Raw genomic sequence first — 17,787 nt, forward strand, 5'->3', positions numbered from 1 at the left:
AGGCAAAGACTTGGAACTTCCTGGGAGCAGACAGATAATTCTCATCCTGTTAAAATACTCCCTGCCTTCAGAAATAGGGAGTTTGGACTTCCCTGGTGGCACAGTGGTTAAGAATCTGCCTGCCAATGCAGGGGACACAGGTTCGAGACCTGGTCCGGGAAGATCCCACAGGCCACGGAACAACTAAGCCCGTGCACCACAACTACTGAGCCTGCGCTGCAGAGCCCGTGAGTCACAACTACTGAGCCCACGTGCCACAACTACTGAGCCTGTGCTCTAGAGCCTGTGAGCCACAACTACTGAAGCCCATGCACCTAGAGCCCACGAGCCGCACCTAGAGCCCAAGTGCCACAACTACTGAAGCTCGTGCGCCTAGAGTCCGTGCTCCACTACAAGAGAAGCCACTGCAATGAGAAGCCCGCGCACCGCAATAAAGAGTAGCCACCACTCGTCGCAACTACAGAAAGCCCACGCGCAGCAACAAAGACCCAGCACAGCCAAAAATAAATAAATAAATTTTTTTAAAAAAGAAAAGAAATAGGGAGTTTACCAACACCTTCTATGAAGCTGTATAACCCTGACACCAAACCAGACTGATATTGGTTAGAAAGAGACGCACAGTCGCTCAATAAAAGCAGATTATTGAGCAGACTGGAATTAGCAGGTTCTAATCAGACCTTTTAACAAACAGGGTGTATTTTAGAAATTCAGGAACAGTTAAATACCAGATGTTAAAATAAATAAAAACCATGAGCAGCCAAAGGCAGGGAGGGGGTGGAGTAAGGAGGGCATGCAATCCTCCTGAAAACCAAACTAAGATATTTGAGAGAAACTCAACATTCACTTCTGCCAAAAAATACAAACTTGAAATAAAGCTTAGCTATGTAACATCGTCAGGAATACGTATGCAAACTCAGAGGTGAGAGTGAACCTTCCACAGTGAGGGGCTGAAGGTGCGCTCGTCGAAGTCAGGGATAAAGGGGGGCATCCGTCACCATCAGCAGCCTTGGAGAAAGCCGGGCCACCCTGCCAAACAAGGAGAGACACAGGGAGGCGCAGCAGGAAGGCAGGAAAACGGGACTCCCCGACGGCCCGGGGTTAGAACTCAGCGCTCTCACTGCCCAGGCCCGGGCTCAGTCCCTGGTCGGGGAACTAAGGTCCCACAAGCCGGGCAGTGTGGCCTGAATAAACAATAAACACCTTCTTTTTATAAAGAAGGCAGGAAAAGAAACTATGTTAATTTCAAGACGAGCAACCATCTGAAAATAATTCACTGAAACTCAGAATTTTAAAAAATCTCCTAGGTGAGAAACCAAAATACATAAAAGCAGTTAGGAATAAACCTAACATAAAATGTACAGGACCTAAATGAAGAAGCATATAAGACTTCACAAGATGTCACAAACAAAATTAAAGGGAAAGTGAAAAAAATGGGAAAAAATATTCGTAAAATGAGATAAAATTCTGAGTAGTGACAATCTACACTCTATTACAAGAAAAACCCACTAGAAAACTGGTCACAACACACCAACTGTACACAGAATAGAATGTCTGACACATTTTGGGAAAAAGTCTTAAGATCACTCCTAGTACACATTAAAGATACAGAATGCTGTAACCCTTCAGATAAGAGAAGATTAACAGGACACAATAATCAGTGTGACAAGGGCACGGCGAGATCAGACTCGCATCGGCACGCTGCTCTGGCCCTTTCACACGAGATGAGCACACATGTGCGGACGTGTCAGGGTGTGCACACAGCACTGCTTCAAGTAGGACAGACTGGAATCAACCCTCATGTTTAATAAGAAGACTGGTTTTAAAAACTGATAATACAGCCCAAAATGGAATATTACGTCGTCGTCAAAAACTATAATTTAAATTTGTAATTGACTTGGAAAAATGGTATGTATTATATATAGTATATAAAAATAGCTTATAAACTGTGAATAGTTTGTCCCATTTCTGTTGTTTTAAAAAGAACAATTTAGCTGTAATAAAATATTCTAGGAAGATATAAACACAGGTGTAGGCGTCATCACTGGATGGTGGGATTAGGAGTGAATTTAGGTCACCTCGCACTTCTATCTATGTATTTTTAACTTTTAAGGACTGTGGATTGACTCTGTGATAAGTTTGTTTGTTTGTTTGTTTGTTTTTTGCATTGCGGAGCACAGGCTCCGGAAGCACAGGCTCAGCGGCCACGGCTCATGGGCCCAGCCGCTCCGCGGCATGTGGAATCCTCCCTGACCGAGGCACGAACCCGCGTCCCCTGCCTCGGCAGGCGGACTCCCAACCACTGCGCCACCAGGGAAGCCCTGCTAACAGTTTTTAAAAAAGTGCTGTAGACCAGTGGCTCTGAACTCCTTCCTAACGAAAGCTATGACCCAAGAAAAAGGCACTCAGATGATTCTGTCTCCATTCCAGGATGCTCTCCATGCCCTGAAGTCCGGGCACAGACTCCTGCCTAAAAACCGCTGTTGTAATAGGGCATCCATGGCACAGCTGAGTGGAAGAGCAGACCGTGAGGCACACGGATGGGTACCGTCAGCCTGGGATGACGGAAGGCAACTCTGTCATGTACACACATCAAACAAGGATGCAGTGATTACACTTCCAGGGATTCGAGAAGTAAAGCAATTTCACTGCAGTGATTACCGTACCGTGAAAACTAGAATCCTCAACACCCAACAACAAAGGATTGCACGTCAATGTTTGACACGGAGGAAGGATATTTTAGGTTTTTTTTTTTTTTTATTATTAAAGCAGGTGACGAAGTATAAACGCACACACACATCACATCATACATAATTTTTCCCATGCACTTGCAGAATGGTGGTAGAGGATTTCCTTGGAAGCCCCTGGTGGAATTATGAGTGCTTAAATCTGTGTGTATGAGAGAGAGAGAGAGAAGGAAAAGGAGGAGGAAGGGGGAAATGAGGGGAGATGGCTCATCTGTATTTGGGGGATCTTTCTACCCCCCAATAGTAACAAGCGTAGCTTTTATTATATTTTTACGGTTTCCTTACACTTAGTATTCCTTAATCAGGCTCAAATCTGCTTACACATCAGTATCTCATTTTCGCAAAAACACAGAAGGTGTGTGTGTATGTATGCAGAGACACAAACGGGATTAGACAGATACACACCATCCCAGGAATGAGCATCTCTGGGGAAATTAGTTGATTTTTATTTTCTCCTTTATGTTTCTAAGGTGCCCTTTTCTCCAGTGAGCATCTATGACGTTTGTAAATTAAGAACACACACAAGTTTTAAGGGGCGAGGAAATCTGACAAATTAACACACTTCTTTTTTTCTCAAGCAGACTAGAAGAAACCACTTGGACATGCCTGATTCTCATCTAAGAAAATTTAAAGAAAGAATTATTACCGGCAGGGATGGTACTAAATGGAAGATCCTGATTTATCATGGTTGAATGTAGTAAGCTAAAAGGCAAAATAGTCTCTTTTCTATTAAAACTTTGGTTTGCTGTAATGATTTCAGGTCTGTATTCAAAGGTCATTAATGTTCCAATTAAATAATATTCACTGGAGCTGGAAATGAAACGGCATGAAACACCAGTTACTGCTTACATTAAATTTAATAAATTGTGCTTAAGTCCAGTTGCCAGGTATTTAAACTCTTTAAACCAGTGGCCATTAAGCTCCTTCCCAACTTCTGGCCACTCAGCAAAGAGAGCCACTTTAGGACACCAGCCTCAGCGGCGTTTTCCGCGTGTAAGTGATCAATTCAGATGCTGAAGTTCAGAGCGGCCGTGGTCACACAGTGCAGAGCACCTGCCTCTCTGCAGGTGCCCGTGGCCACCTGACGACAGCCCGACCTGCTGAGCAGGAAGTGAACTGCCGGCACGGCCCGCACTTTTAAGACAGCACTGCCTGCCCCGCTGGACAACAGTCACCTGTCTGCTGTCGTTTCCCACGTAAACAGGCAAAGATACCACCGGGAAGCCCCTGGGGTTCTCAGGGCAGCCCAGAGAAGCTATTCAGCCATAAATGAAACTGGAAGACAAGACGGTATTAGAGGAACCAAAGCCGGAGTCCGCTAGAAAATGCCTGGGGAACCAGCAGCCTCCCCTTTCCCACAGGGAGAGGACAAGGCCTCCTTTCCAAGGGGTGTGAATGGCTGGTCGGGGCACAGAGAGGGGGCTCCCCAGCCCAGGAAGAAGCCGGGCCCACGGCAGGCACTCAGGGCACCACCCCAGCACAGCGGCTCTGCCCATCACCGATTCTGCGGCACGAGACCTGCAATCAGAGCCCCGCTGTAATCCAGCTCTCGTCTGCTCTGGCTTACCTCCCCATGTGCACAGGACTGGAAGAGAAAGGAATCACACAGCAAGCACACAGCAGAAACTTCATTCAGACACGCCCTCCCTTTAATTACCTATTTGATTAAGAAAAAACATAACTGTCTCCTAAGATGTCCCAGTGTCTGGAATATAGAATTCTTAAGCCTAGGGACTCATTTCTTTAAATCTATTGAGTACTATATCAATAGACAGTACTACATTTAGCACTGTGTTCACCCTGGCGAGAGTGGATGGAGGCTGCTGTGAAGCACTGTCGGAGAATATTCAATTCCATCTCAGCAGTGCTTAACATTATATTCCTCATAACAGAGATGACATATAGGTGATTCAGGAAAGCAGCTTTTCTTGTCTTGTTATATAGGTAAGCTATCTCACCGTTCAATCGTTTTCAAATATTAATGAAGGAAGAGCTCCAAAGCAAGGTGAAAACGTCAGCAACACCTCAGCTTTATCAGCACACGATATTTCAGCTTATACTTCAGAATCTAAGAATTATGCAAACAGAATGGAGCCCCCAGAAGGTGCTGGAATACTCAGGCATTAGTTCTTAACCTCTTTCTTTTTTTCTGGGGGATGGAGGCTGGTTACAAACCTGTATTTGATTTAAAAACAAAACAACAAAAAAAAACCTTTCTCTCCAGGAAGATGCACGTAAAATTTTACATAAAAGTGCAAAGGGTTCAGGGTATATAAAGCTGATTAATGGACCTGACATTAAGAATCACAGCTCTGAGGATTATTTAACACCTTTAATTTATGAAGTTTCATCTACACAGCAGTTAACAGTTGTCTAAAATCGAAATCACTAGGAGACAACAAGCCTCCTTTGATTCAACCCAAAAGTCACTTTCCAGAGCATTTCACTGGTTATAGTTCTAAAAAACCAAACCAAACCAAAACAAAAACCAGACAAATCCTTAGGAAAAAAACCTTAAGCTTCATAAATGAAAAACTAGAAAACGAACACCAGTCAGGGTTAGAATAACCCATATATGTCCTCTTGAAGTACACACACTTCCTGAGTGCCACGTGGCGTGTGGCCACATTCCACATCACCCACAACCGGAACCGGAAACGGCTTCTCACCTGCTGCGAAGGCCGAGCACATCACAAAGAACATGCCCACCGCGATCCTTTTCAAGGACGATGGGAGCAGCCCGTTTCTTCTCAAGATGGGATCCACCAGTTTATCTTTCAAGGGAATTAACAGGAGGATGAGCACAGCATCGAACATGGTTAGCCAGGCTGCCGGAAACTGGAAGCGGGGAACACAGAAGACACCTGCTTATTTTTCTGCAGTGTCAGCAGTCACGCGTCTGACAACTAACATCTAAATGGGAAAAGCTTATTTCAAGAATAGTTCATCAGGGCTTCCCTGGTGGCGCAGTGGTTGAGAGTCCGCCTGCCGATGCAGGGGACACGGGTTCGTGCCCCGGTCCGGGAAGATCCCACATGCCGCGGAGTGGCTGGGCCCGTGAGCCATGGCCGCTGAGCCTGCGCGTCCGGAGCCTGTGCTCCGCAACGGGAGAGGCCACAACAGTGAGAGGCCCGCGTAACGCAAAAAAAAAAAAAAAAAAAAGTTCATTTGTACAAAGTATAACCTCCTAGGAAAATAGTCTGTCTCAAGACACTGGTACTGAGAAAAGGTTTCCACTTCTAAAGGGATTTGCGTTTGTTTTTCTGTGCTTTCTCGGGGGAAAGAAGAGTCAGGTAAAATGTTAACGTCAGGAGTCAACTTAATCTAGCAAAGGACATAACCAATGGGAAACAGTCACAGAAATAAGCAAACATTCCATTTCAACATTCCATTCAAATTCCATTTCAACATTCAAGGAATGCTTTTAGTTCAAGCTAACTGCTGTCATTACAAAGTATCTACCATTGGTAGAAGGAATCCATTTGTCACGTAAACCCCCAAAGACAATTTTCAGATCATTTCAACTGTTCTCACCGTATGAGGATTGGTTGTAATACTGGAAATTTCTGGAATCTTCAAATGAAGACTTTGTAAAACATACGTCGTCTGCATCTGGGTGTAGAAAGCAGCTGTCATTACATGAGCACGGCTGTCACTCACTCGCAGCGTGCGCCCTCCCCCAGACTACACCGTGCTGAGACTTCCAACGCTCAGGTTTGAAAACACGGGTCAATTACTTGGTCACCATAAAAGTTGTCTGGAGATGAACTTTGAAAAAGAAGTAACCATTATCCCAATGAGAAACCATATTAAAAGGTGGGGTCTGGAAACACAGAAGCATCCCCATTCTTAGCTTCGTTTTAAGGTTTTCAAAACATTTCAATCAGCAAAAAGGAGTCCGTAACTAAAACAAGATTCCGAGATCCTGAAGACTCGTGACAAAGAAAGCCAGGAGCCCTGCGCACTTCAGTGATGGCCAAAACGAGTGCCGGGGGGGCGTTCACGGGGAGATAGAGGAAATGAAACCTGAATGTCACCACTCACTTGAAAATACACTGTCCAGTAAGGTATCAAAGCCAAGAAAACGGGGACAATCTTGACAAGGGCTTTCACATCTTCCACTTTATCTTCCGGGAATGGCCCTCCATGAGACATCTTACATGAATCAAACACACTGTGTTTAGAAGATTGCTGAAAGACTCCAATGCCTTCACTTTGGGAAATAAAATGAAGGAATTAGTTTTCTTCCACCCCCAGAAATCAATTATTTGGTAACAAATTAAGTTTGGAGGTAGGAAACCAGCTTGCTGTGCTGAATTTGCTCCAACTCCATTCTGCTACCTACTAACGGTCCCCACCCAGTACAGCTACCTAGATTATTCCTCAACACTGGGACACATGGACACAGCTGGCAGAAGGACTTCCTAGCCAGAGTGAGACTGTAGCCACCATCCTTTTCTTGAGACTAGGAGATATGGTAGGATCGCCCCTCACCGTCGGAAAGGTGGCTGACCTCACCCCCAGCGTTGTCACCCTGGCCACCAGCCCCACTGTGCTGAGGAAGGCCCGCAGTTTCATCCGAAGCTGATGACAACTACGTCGGCTGCATGACTGGGTGAGCATCTGAAAAAATTACTGCGCTGGACTGTTTGGATTTTAAATTAGGTCATTTATCAAACGTCAAGACTTGGCGACCACACCGACGGTTACAAACACAAGCTGCTTTACTATTACACCAGTGTGACTGGGAGGGAGGCTCTCAGGGAAGCCACCAGCTCTTCAGTGAAGGAAGAGCCGAGAGGGGAAGGGGCGATGCTTCTGGTGAGGATGATAACTTGACGATGTGACCTTCCACAAAAGCATCCTCATCAGTTAGTTAGCGTTAACCGGGCTCTTATTAGCTCACTGAGGCCTCACACTGATCCTATGAGAGGGGTCCTTTCCCACTGCACGAGAAGGAAAAGAAGGCTTTACAAGGTCATAAACCTGTCCAAGGTCATACAGCCCTAACCTGTGCGTAAGGAGAGCACAGCTGGAGAATTCTCTAGACCATCAACTTTTCTGCAAGCTGGTCCTTTTCTAATTGTGCCAAGAAAGACTTCAAAAACCAATCTAAAGGGAAAACAGATTCCTAAGTCCAAACTGACTTCGCCATGCCACGTGTGCATTAAAACCCAAGTGTCCACAAAGCAATGGTGTTCTCTCGCAGAACTGTCTACCAGGTACCACCCACACAGACACACCGAAAATTTAACAGTATATTTTGCTAATGACATTCAATCTGTGGCCTAAACATCTAGGATCTGAAACCCTGCTTCTGCCTAATTAAAATGAGGCCCCGGTAAAGCACTACTGCTTGCTGCTGAGGCAATGAGGCTTCAACTGTTAAAAATTCTTTAGTGTGGTCCCACCAGCTGCAGTTCTGAATTATGAGTCTGAATGCCACACTGACCCACTAGAATTCCAGGGCACTGCGGTGGTTAGCTGTGCCGGAATTCCGCACGGGGACAGCTGAAGCAGCTAGAGACGTTTAGCCGGGAGCAAAGGGGCAGGGCCATAGAGCTGCTTTGGTACGGGAACATCAGACAGCTGTTATGGCTCCAAGGACATAAATTAGACACACGCAGACAAGCCATGAGGGGGCAGACAGACACGGGGTTGGCCTGCAGAAGGTTCCTGCAGGACGTCAACCTCCGGCTCAGGGACTGAGCGCCCATCTCAACACCGGCCTCGATCAAAATATTCCAAGAGGCTCAACTCCAAAGGGTCCTGGGGACTTTTCTGGGGGGATGGACATACTCTGTATCCTGAATGCACTCTGGTTACATGATGGCATCTGTCACAATTCCCAGAATTGTATAGGCAAAAGGGACGTATTTTACTACAGGTTGTTGTTACATCAAAAAGTAACAACAAAAAAATTCTGAAGTCTCTTTTTGAGCTAAGTTCTGGACTTTTCTTCATTAATCTGCATCTAGGGTGACTGACGTTCCGCCACAGTTTGCCCAGGACTCCCCGGGCCCCGGGACTCTGGGCTTTAAGACCTCAGGTCGTGGGCATACGGTGCTAAAACCGGGAAGTCCCCGGCAAAGGGGATGACGGAGTTACCCTACCTGCATCTCAGTTCTGCTCTCCTGCCCTTCTCAAAGAGCGGCTGCAGTGACCCCTGGGGGACGGGCCACGGGGACCTGCACAGCAGCTTCCTGCTTAAGGAGCACAGACAGGCAGCGACCAAGTAAGCGACTGCTTGGTTTCTCATTCAAAGGAATGCATCAAGTGGTACACTGTCTCTTCGATGCCCTTGGCAAGGTTCTGTCTTTTATCACCTTTACACGACTGCGTAGTCGGGAACCTCCATCTTACACCAGCAGTGGGAGGAAGGCCAACGTGCAGGTCAGAAATGAAAAGCGCGAGCCCAGGAGGGGGGCCGCCGGTCTGTCTTTAAGATGGAGACAAAGTACCTCACACCCGCCTCCTGCAGCTGGCGTGAGACATTGCAACCTCAGCCCCGTGTCCCCCTCCACGGTGAGCACAGGACAGACATAAGCCAGCACTTTATTTATGACGGTTGGTAAGTCACGTGGAAAACTGAGCCTGTGATGAGAATAAAGTGCTCACCCACTAGGACTGCGTTCCCTGATTTGCTTCTGGGGGCAGCACGAATACACCAGGATCCTGAACACGTCAGTGAAGGCGCTGCCATCGGGCGGCTTGGTGATGAAGAAGGTCTGGCCGCAGAGGAAGGCCACGAAAGCCACTCCGATGCAGACAGCGGGGATGGTGTAGCCGGTGACAAAGCTCACGTTCTGCTGAATGTAGGCAATGCCCCCCAGAGAAACGATTGCTCCCAGATTAATGCTCCAATAAAACCAATTAAAAAATCTTCTCGTGGCTTCTGGACCGCGATCTTTAACCTAAAATAACCAGGAGGAAAGAGACTTAAAAACGTGTGATCATCCTCAAGGATGAAAAACATATACGATGTTTTCATATATTACTATATCTTTATATCAATTACTGTTGTCACCACAGCCTTTAAGAGAGGCAGCACATGGGAATTCCCTGGCGGTCCAGTGGTTAGAACTCTGCACTTTCGCTGCCGGGGCCCAGGTTCCATCCCTGGTCGGGGAACTAAGATCCCACAGGACGCAGCCAAAAAATCCAGAAATGTAGCCAATCAATCAAAATGGTGTTTACAGATACAACCTGACAAAAAAAATGTATCTTTTATGCTTTTAATTACTGCAGATTCTGGGTAGTGTTTCTCTTAACTCTACTTAGATCCAACAAATCCTGGAGAGTTTCTCCAAGTATCTCCCGTGGACCACCTGCTTTGGAAACGCCTGGCATGCTCCTTAAAAATACAGATTCACAGGACCCACGTTCCAGGACTACCCACTCACCATCTCTGGGGTTGGGGCCCAGGAATCTGCATTTTAAACAACTTTCCAGAGGACTTCTACTCACAGCCATATAGCTCCACGCCTTGATAAATCTGGAACAAGGGGAAAATTACAGACAAACTAAAACCGCATGCCATTTTTAGACCAGGAAGCCTCTCAATGGAATCAGGAGAAGTTCTGATAAGGACAGAGATCCCTGGAAGGCGCAAAAATCACTGATTTCCTCAACGCAGACAAACACAAGCACCAGGGAACACAAGCGAGTTCTAGGTGCGCACTGTCCACAAGACCTGCCCAGCCGGAGCCCGTCCTGGCAGGGACAGTCCGTGTGGGGTGGGCACCCCGTGACGTCCCTCCGAGGATGGCTTCTCACATCTGCGTGGACACCACGAGAATGTGCTCTGCACCAGCCAGAGTCATTCCTAGCCAGTTTCACCTCATAAAAGGTTTAAACAAACTTTATTAGCTAAAGGCTGACAATGGACCATGTACAAAGACTGTCCGGTGTTGCTGTGTTGGGAACTTCTGTTGTCTCGTCCTTAAGTTACAGGTTGTGAAAAGGCTGGACAATTCCTGGTCCAGTAACATCTGAATTCTGATCCACAGAGCAATCTCCTTTCCTAAGTAAGAGAGGAGGTTTTCAATGGGGGCCTAAACAGCCAGTTGTGATGCACAGAAACTACTTTTTAGCAGTCATATTATGCAGTATGACACTTTAACCTCTACTTTTTAAGATCAAAGTACAGGTGTAAATATACAGTCAAAATCGTTTGTTCCTCCAAAAAAATTTAATCCAAAATGATTCAACATGGATATTGTGATAACAAATAATATGCCTGAAGTAATTATCTGGTAACCCCCGTCTCAAACTGAAAATCTGAGTTTTAAATAAGCCGCAGCAGGAGGAGGAGCTTAAACTTGGCCCCCGCACGTCAGAAGGGAGCAGAGGTCCTGGACCAAACACTGGCATGATCACTGAATAAACGATCTGTACGGAGGATGCCTTACATTTCTAAGACAGCTCTCCATGAGAACACAACGCGTTTATTTTTTTTAATCATTTTTGGCTGCGCCATGCCGCTTACAGGATCTTACTACCCCGACGAGGGATCGAACCCGGGCCCCCAGGCAGTGGAAGCGCAGAGTCCTAACCGCTGGAGCGCCAGGGAAGTCCCCACAGTGCGTTTAAATGTCACAGAAATGGACTCAAATATTCATGCTATCCTGGAAACAGACCAGAGGGAAGAAAAAACTGTAAGCAGACACGGTTACAGAGAAAATTTAACTAAAGATATAAAAACAAGTAATTAGGGTGGGGGGCAAGCTTAAAAGGGGGCCAGTAAACATAATATCTAAAGTTAATGCAGGGGCTTCCCTGGTGGCGCAGTGGTTGAGAATCCGCCTACCGATGCAGGGGACACGGTTTCAAGCCCTGGTCCGGGAAGATCCCACATGCCGCGGAGCAACTAAGCCTGTGTGCCACAATTACTGAGCCTGTGCTCTAGAGCCCATGAGCCACAACTACTGAGCCCGTGCTCTAGAGCCTGCGAGCCACAACTACTGAGCCTGTGCTCTAGAGCCTGCGAGCCACAACTACTGAGCCCATGTGCCACAACTACTAAGCCCGTGCTCTAGAGCCTGCGAGCCACAACTACTGAGCCCGCATGTCACAACTACTGAAGCCCGTGAGCCTGGAGCCCGTGTTCCACAGCGGGAGAGGCCACCGCAGTGAGAGGACCGCGCACCGCAACGAAGAGTAGCCCCCGCTCGCCGCAGCTAGAGAAAGCCCGTGCGCAGCAACGAAGACCCAACGCAGCCAAAAATAAATAAATTTTAAAAAAATAAAAAAAAAAAGCAGACAATATACGTTTTAACTGAACTATATATCGGCCCTTCCCAGTATCTACAGTGGCACAGCACACACCCTGGTAAACTTGGCAGTCGACTTATTTGAACTTCCAAGTGTAATTCACTAAAATTACTTCAGGAACCTAAGCCTATCACTAGACCCTAAATAACCACATAGCAGTAATTTTCTTACAGGAGCCTGCTGGCTCCTATAAACCGCAAATCACATGCCTCCATGCCCTGGACTGACACCCGCACTTCATGTGGGTCACATTACGTCACCATCTGTACACCTGCCTCCAGCCCTACCCGACCAAGGGTAAACAGGACCATCATATGACTGGTCAAAAGACACTGCTGCGGTCAACTCAGAGAAGTGCAGCTAAAGGAACAGGATCCTGGGGAGTGAGTCAGACAGTTGGCTGATTTGGAAAAATTCCTTTAAACACATAACAGCGCAACTCTTTTTTTCCCCCTCTAGAAAAAATGTATCTTTGCTCTCTTTGTCTGTAAAAAAGAGTTCTTTCAGTTCACTCCTTCAACTACAGGAGCCATCCATTTAGAATGACTGTGACCTTTGAGGAAGGTTAATCCCTCGGGGGAAAAGACGGGGCTGACATGATTTACATCAGCATCACCCCCGGACTCTGGTGTGCATCTTCCTTCAAAAGTCAGCTAAGGCCTCCTTCTCAGGGCTGCACAGCATGACCCCATTCATCTCTCACTCAGAGGGCCTCCTAGAGGCCCTGTATCGCAGACAAAGGCGTCAGTGATAGAGAAGCATAAAGGTACCTTCAAAGTATTACTCAGCCATAAAAAAGAATGAAGTAGTGCCATTTGCAGCAACATGGATGGACCTAGAGATGATCATACAAAGCGAAGTAAGTCAGACAGAGAAAGATAAATACCATATGATATCACTTATATGTGGAATCTAAAATATGACACAAATGAACTTATTTCCAAAACAGACTCACAGACATAGAAAACAATCTTATGGTTACCAAAGGGGAGAGCTGGGGGAGGGATAAATTGGGAACTTGGGATTAATAGGTAACACACTACTATATATAAAATAACCAACAAGGTCCTACTGTGTAGCACAGGGAACTATATTCAATACCTTGTATAACCTATAAAGAGAGAGAATCTGAAAAAGAATATATAAATGTATAATCCCGCAAGCCGTGCGGCACCTCTGGGGGACGCCTCTCAAATCCCCTTCAAAGACCAGCAAGCACCTGGCACAGAGCAAGCACCTTGGCTGAAGGGTACTAATATTTTCCTTTTACATGTTTTTTTCACTGAGATACAATTCTCATAATAAAAAATTCACCCTGTTGAAATGTACCACTCAGTGGTTTTCGGTCTATTCACAGATGTGCAACCATCTCCTCTATCCAATTCCACATTTCTTGTCTCACCAAAAAGAAACTTCCTCTTACAGTAGCTTCCCTTTCCCCTCTCCTGACTCCTGGCAACCACTAACCTCCTCGTCTTTGTGGACCTGTCTATTCTGGACATCTCATATAAATGGAATCACATAACATGCCGTGTTCTGTGCCTGGCATCTTTCAGGGGCATGATGTTTTCAAGGTGCATCCACGTTGAAGAAAGTACTTCATCCCTTTTTACTGCTGAAGGATATTTCACTGTACGGAGAGAGCACACGTGCTTTATCCACCCATCAGGTGATGGACATCCCCTTAACTTTTTAGTAAAAAAAATTTTAAACATACAGAAAAGATGAAAGAATAGTAAAACATACACTTCTGTAGCCTTCATTTACAGCCTCAGTTCTTTTTCTGTATAGATATGAAATACTCTTTGGGCTGAACCATTTAAAAATAAGTTACAGCATCATTATTTCACCCTAAAGATTTCATCATGAATCTCCTAACAATAAGGCCATTCTTCTACATAACACAAACCATTATCACACCTAAGAAGATTAACACCAATGCAACTTTATCTAATATGTGGTCTATAATCAAGTTATCACAATCGTCCCAATAAATGCCTTTTAGAAAAGCTGGGCCCCAATCATGAAGCACATGTTGTGTTTGGCTGTCAAGTCTCTCTGATATCCTTAAATATAGAGTGGCTCTCCTTTGTCCATGGCAGTGTCACGTTAGAGAAGATGAGGTCAGTTCTCTTGCAGAAGAGCACGTTTCTTTTTAAGGTCCACATCTAATTACACATCAAAAGAGCGCAAATTCTGTCGTGCCTTCTAGAGAACCTCTACAGAACCACTCATTCTTTTCAGGAATATTAATCCCTCGTCTATTATCTACTGGAGAGCAGGAATTTTTAAGTCAGACTTTCCGGGTTTAAACCCAGCTCCTCCACTCACGTGCTGTGGACCTGGGTAGGTCAAACCGCCCAAGCCTCCGTTTACTGTAAAACAGGGACAATTCGGGATATAAATTGTAGCAAGGTGTTAGATAAGATCGCATAGGAAGAGCGCTCGGTACAGTACGGGGCACAACCTACACGCTCAGGGCGCACTTTAGTCCTGCGGCCTGGTCTTTAAAGATGGGTAATCCCAGTCCTGTGCCTTCGCGGTTGGCCTGTGAGCTGCCGGCACCCCAAAGGCCAAAGCCGTCACAGAATGCCCATCTCAGTTAAAGGACACAGTAAGAAATCAGACCTGCACCTAAACCCTGGCTTGACCACTCACTACCTACAGGACAACAAAAGAAATAAATCTTTTTGCACCTCCATTTTCTCATTTAAAACATGGGTATGAGATTCACATGAGATTCAAATGAGTTCACGTATGGAAACCACATTCCACGGCGCAGAGGAGGAAGTGAAGAATTCAGGACATTAGGCAACTAGTATTTCCAACATCATTATAAGGCGTCGCCTTTCACAGGGGTGATTAAAGTTCAGATGCAGAGGCCAGGCTCTTGCACCCTGGCTCAGTCACGTACTAGCTCTGTATCACTGGGCAAATGATTTAACCTCTCAAGCCCCAGTTTCCTCATCTGTAAAATGGGCACAGTAACAGCAGAGGAGTCCTATGAACTCTGACAAAGTACTCGGCACGCGGCCTGATGCACAGTAAGCCCTCCGTAAATGTTCGCAATCACATGGCTACTTAGCACAAAAACCCAGGAGTTATCTTCCCTGTTGCTTGCATAAGATCCACCAGCAACCCCGGCCCCTCTACCTCCATAACTTATCCTGAATCGACCACTTCACTCCGTGTCCACTGCCCCCGTCCTAGTCCAAACCTCTCCTCTCTCACCTGGCCAGTGAAACAGACTCCTGCCTGATCTGTCTGCTGTCAGCACTTCCCATACAACCTAGTCTCTATACCCGACATCCGCAAACTGTTTCTGTGAAGGGGCAGGGTGTAAATAGTTTAAGTTTTAAGTGACGTTCAGTCTGTCACAACTACTTGATGCTGCTACCGTACTGTGAAAGCGGCCACAGCGTATGTGACCAGGAAGGTGCAGGGCTGTGTTCCAATAAAGCTTTATTTGTGCAAGCTGAAATTTGAGTTTCCTATCATTTTCATTTGCCACAAAAATATTCCTTTTACTTTTTTCCTATCGTTCAAAAAACTAAGCACCAGCCTTATTCTTAGCTTGTGGGCCCTCCAAAAACAGGAAGTAGACCAGATTTAGCTGGCAGGCCACAGCTGCCAGGCCCACGCCCTACAGAGACTGAATTTTTTAGAAACATAAATCAGATCACATTACCCCTGCTCACACCCCCAAAAAGGCTCCCTACTGTATTCAAAACAGACCTCAAACTCTTTACAAAGCTTCGCATCACGAAGCACCTGCCTGCCACCCCTGTTCCCACTTCTTCTTTTGTTTGAAACATACTTGTCGCATAACCTGCCAGAAGTTTAAGGCGTACAGTACGTACAGACTTGGTACCCTGATGTGTTCTGTACTGCAACACGACTGCCACGGTAGCTGCAACATCCCTCTCTTCTGGCCCCAGGGCCTTTGCACTTGCAGAGGCCCAGTCCAGAAACCGCTCTGCTCTCCCCCAGGTCTCAACTCCTAAAGCCCCCCCCCAACTCCTAAAGGCCCCCTCCTAAAGGAAGGAGGCCCCTCGGTCTGCAGCCCCCGCGCGCCAGCGCCCACCCTGCGCGGTCCCCCACGGTACTTGGGTTTCCTGGTCCGCGGGCGACCCCGCCCCCTCGCCCCGCACCTGCGCGGCCCTCACCTGGTCGGCGCCGAAGGGCGTGATGTTGGCCTTGACGGCGCCCACGCCCAGGCCCACGAGCGCGAGCGCTGACAGCGCGGCGGGCGCGCAGTAGCGGGCAGGCGCGTCGGCACACGGCTGCGCCGAACAGTTGCGGACGCGCGTGGGGCGGGGGGCCCCGCAGAGCGCCGTGCGAGTGGCAGGCGCGGCCAACAGCGGGAAGGCCAGCATGCCGAGTAAGTAGAGCGCCAGGCTGAGCAGGATGGCGCGCGCCCGGCCGAGTCGCGCGTCGGCGAGCCAGCCCCCGAACGGCGACACCAGGTAGGTGAGGCCCATGAAGAGCAGCAGCGCCTGGCTGGCCTGCGCGCCCTCCCAGCCGAACGCCGTGCCGTTGAGGAACAGCACCAGGTTGGCCGTGACGCCGTAGAAGGCGGCGCGCTCCAGCAGCTCCGTCAGCAGCACGGCCGCGCACGCCGCGCGCCGGCCCTCGAACGCCGCCCGCCGCGCGCCCAGCAGCGGCGTCCGCTCGTCGCCTGCGCCCGCCATGCGCCCCACAGCTCACCAGCCGCTCCACTGCGCTGCGCTCAGCACGGCTCTGCCGCCGCCGCCGCCGCCGCCCTTCTCGCGATACTAGGTTCGCCAGCCTTCTCGGCCCGCCCCGCGAGCGTCCCTATTGGGCGAGCCCGCCGGGTCGCCCGCCGGGACTTCCGGTTCCGCCCCGGAAGCCTGCCCGGGCGGGAGACTTGCTTGTGCTAGCGGTGGTGCCGGAGGGCAGGAGTGTGATCGCAGAGAGGTTTTTAAAAGTGAAATCAGAGGCAGGCCCTCCGAGGTTCCGAACCCAGACTTTTTACGGAGGCTTCAGCCTCTGCCTGCCCTCCAGGCTAGTTTGCCCAGGCTGGCCCCTGCTCCCGCGCCCGGCCTCCTGCCTCCCTGCCCTGGGACCAGGTTTCTCTGTGCTCTGTTGACATTGGGAGCAGAGAGTTCTTTGTGGCGTGAGTTCTGTGCATTGTAGGATGGGTAACGGCATCCCTGGCCTCTACTGCACTATGGCTGTGCCACCCCGCTCCCCAGTTGTGACAATCAAATCTGTCTCCAGACGTTCCCAAATGACCCGCGGTGGAGCAAAGTCGCCTGCACTGAGAACCACCACCTGACAACAAGCTCAAAGCCTTGTTTCCTTGTCGCATGGCTGACCTCCTGTTTTCCTTCAGCCCTCAACTGGAGTGGTGACTCCTTGTAAGCATGTCTTGACCAGCCCTTCTAAAGTGGATCCCACGCCCATCCCCTTACCCTGTTTTAGTTTCCCCCATGGTAACTGCCACGTTTTTTGTTTATTCCTTTGTCCCCAGCTTGTACATGGTCCCCACAATGATGAGCTCCATGGTGGCAGGGTTCTTGTGTCTCTTGTGCCTCACCATGCCCTCCAGCGCCTACACCAGTGTGGGACGTTACACCGGAGTGGAGCGGAAGAGTGTTCTCCAGAAACGGCCTCCAGCATGGCTTCAGAAATTGGGACCCAGGACTGTCATAATTCAGTTCATCTGAGACCATTTCTTCTTCTGCCTCCACCCTTAACTCCAGCTAAAACCAGGATGGAGCAATTGCCTAGGAAGTGGGCTTGCTGG

At 48.1% G+C, this 17,787-nt stretch overlaps 2 protein-coding genes across 12 annotated transcripts in view; one reads left to right on the forward strand and one right to left on the reverse strand.

Moving 5' to 3' along the window:
* The window catches only part of SLC15A4 (solute carrier family 15 member 4), a 118,955-nt gene extending 102,167 nt beyond the window's left edge, over positions 1-16,788 (reverse strand). For 9 of the 11 annotated variants that reach the window (XM_049697915.1, XM_033440670.2, XM_033440666.2 and 6 more), the window contains exons 1-5: positions 16,184-16,763; positions 9,363-9,658; positions 6,789-6,957; positions 6,279-6,356; positions 5,414-5,582 (exon numbers count right to left, since the gene is read on the reverse strand). In XM_049697915.1, coding sequence (XP_049553872.1) covers positions 5,414-5,582; positions 6,279-6,356; positions 6,789-6,957; positions 9,363-9,658; positions 16,184-16,708 — 1,237 coding nt within the window. In that variant the 5' untranslated portion in view covers positions 16,709-16,763. Of the gene's footprint in view, positions 1-5,413; positions 5,583-6,278; positions 6,357-6,788; positions 6,958-9,362; positions 9,659-16,183 lie in introns of all 11 variants that reach the window. The other 2 variants (XM_033440668.2, XM_004276642.3) reach the window with 2 other exon arrangements.
* A 104-nt stretch (positions 16,789-16,892) lies between these two features.
* GLT1D1 (glycosyltransferase 1 domain containing 1) overlaps positions 16,893-17,787 on the forward strand; it is a 100,873-nt gene continuing 99,978 nt past the window's right edge. The window contains exons 1-2 of the mRNA XM_033440675.2: positions 16,893-17,398; positions 17,512-17,786. Coding sequence (XP_033296566.1) covers positions 17,659-17,786 — 128 coding nt within the window. The 5' untranslated portion in view covers positions 16,893-17,398; positions 17,512-17,658. The remainder of the gene's footprint in view (positions 17,399-17,511; position 17,787) is intronic.

The sequence above is a fragment of the Orcinus orca genome, chromosome 15 (genome assembly GCF_937001465.1).
Source record: "Orcinus orca chromosome 15, mOrcOrc1.1, whole genome shotgun sequence".
NCBI classification, from domain to species: domain Eukaryota; kingdom Metazoa; phylum Chordata; class Mammalia; order Artiodactyla; family Delphinidae; genus Orcinus; species Orcinus orca.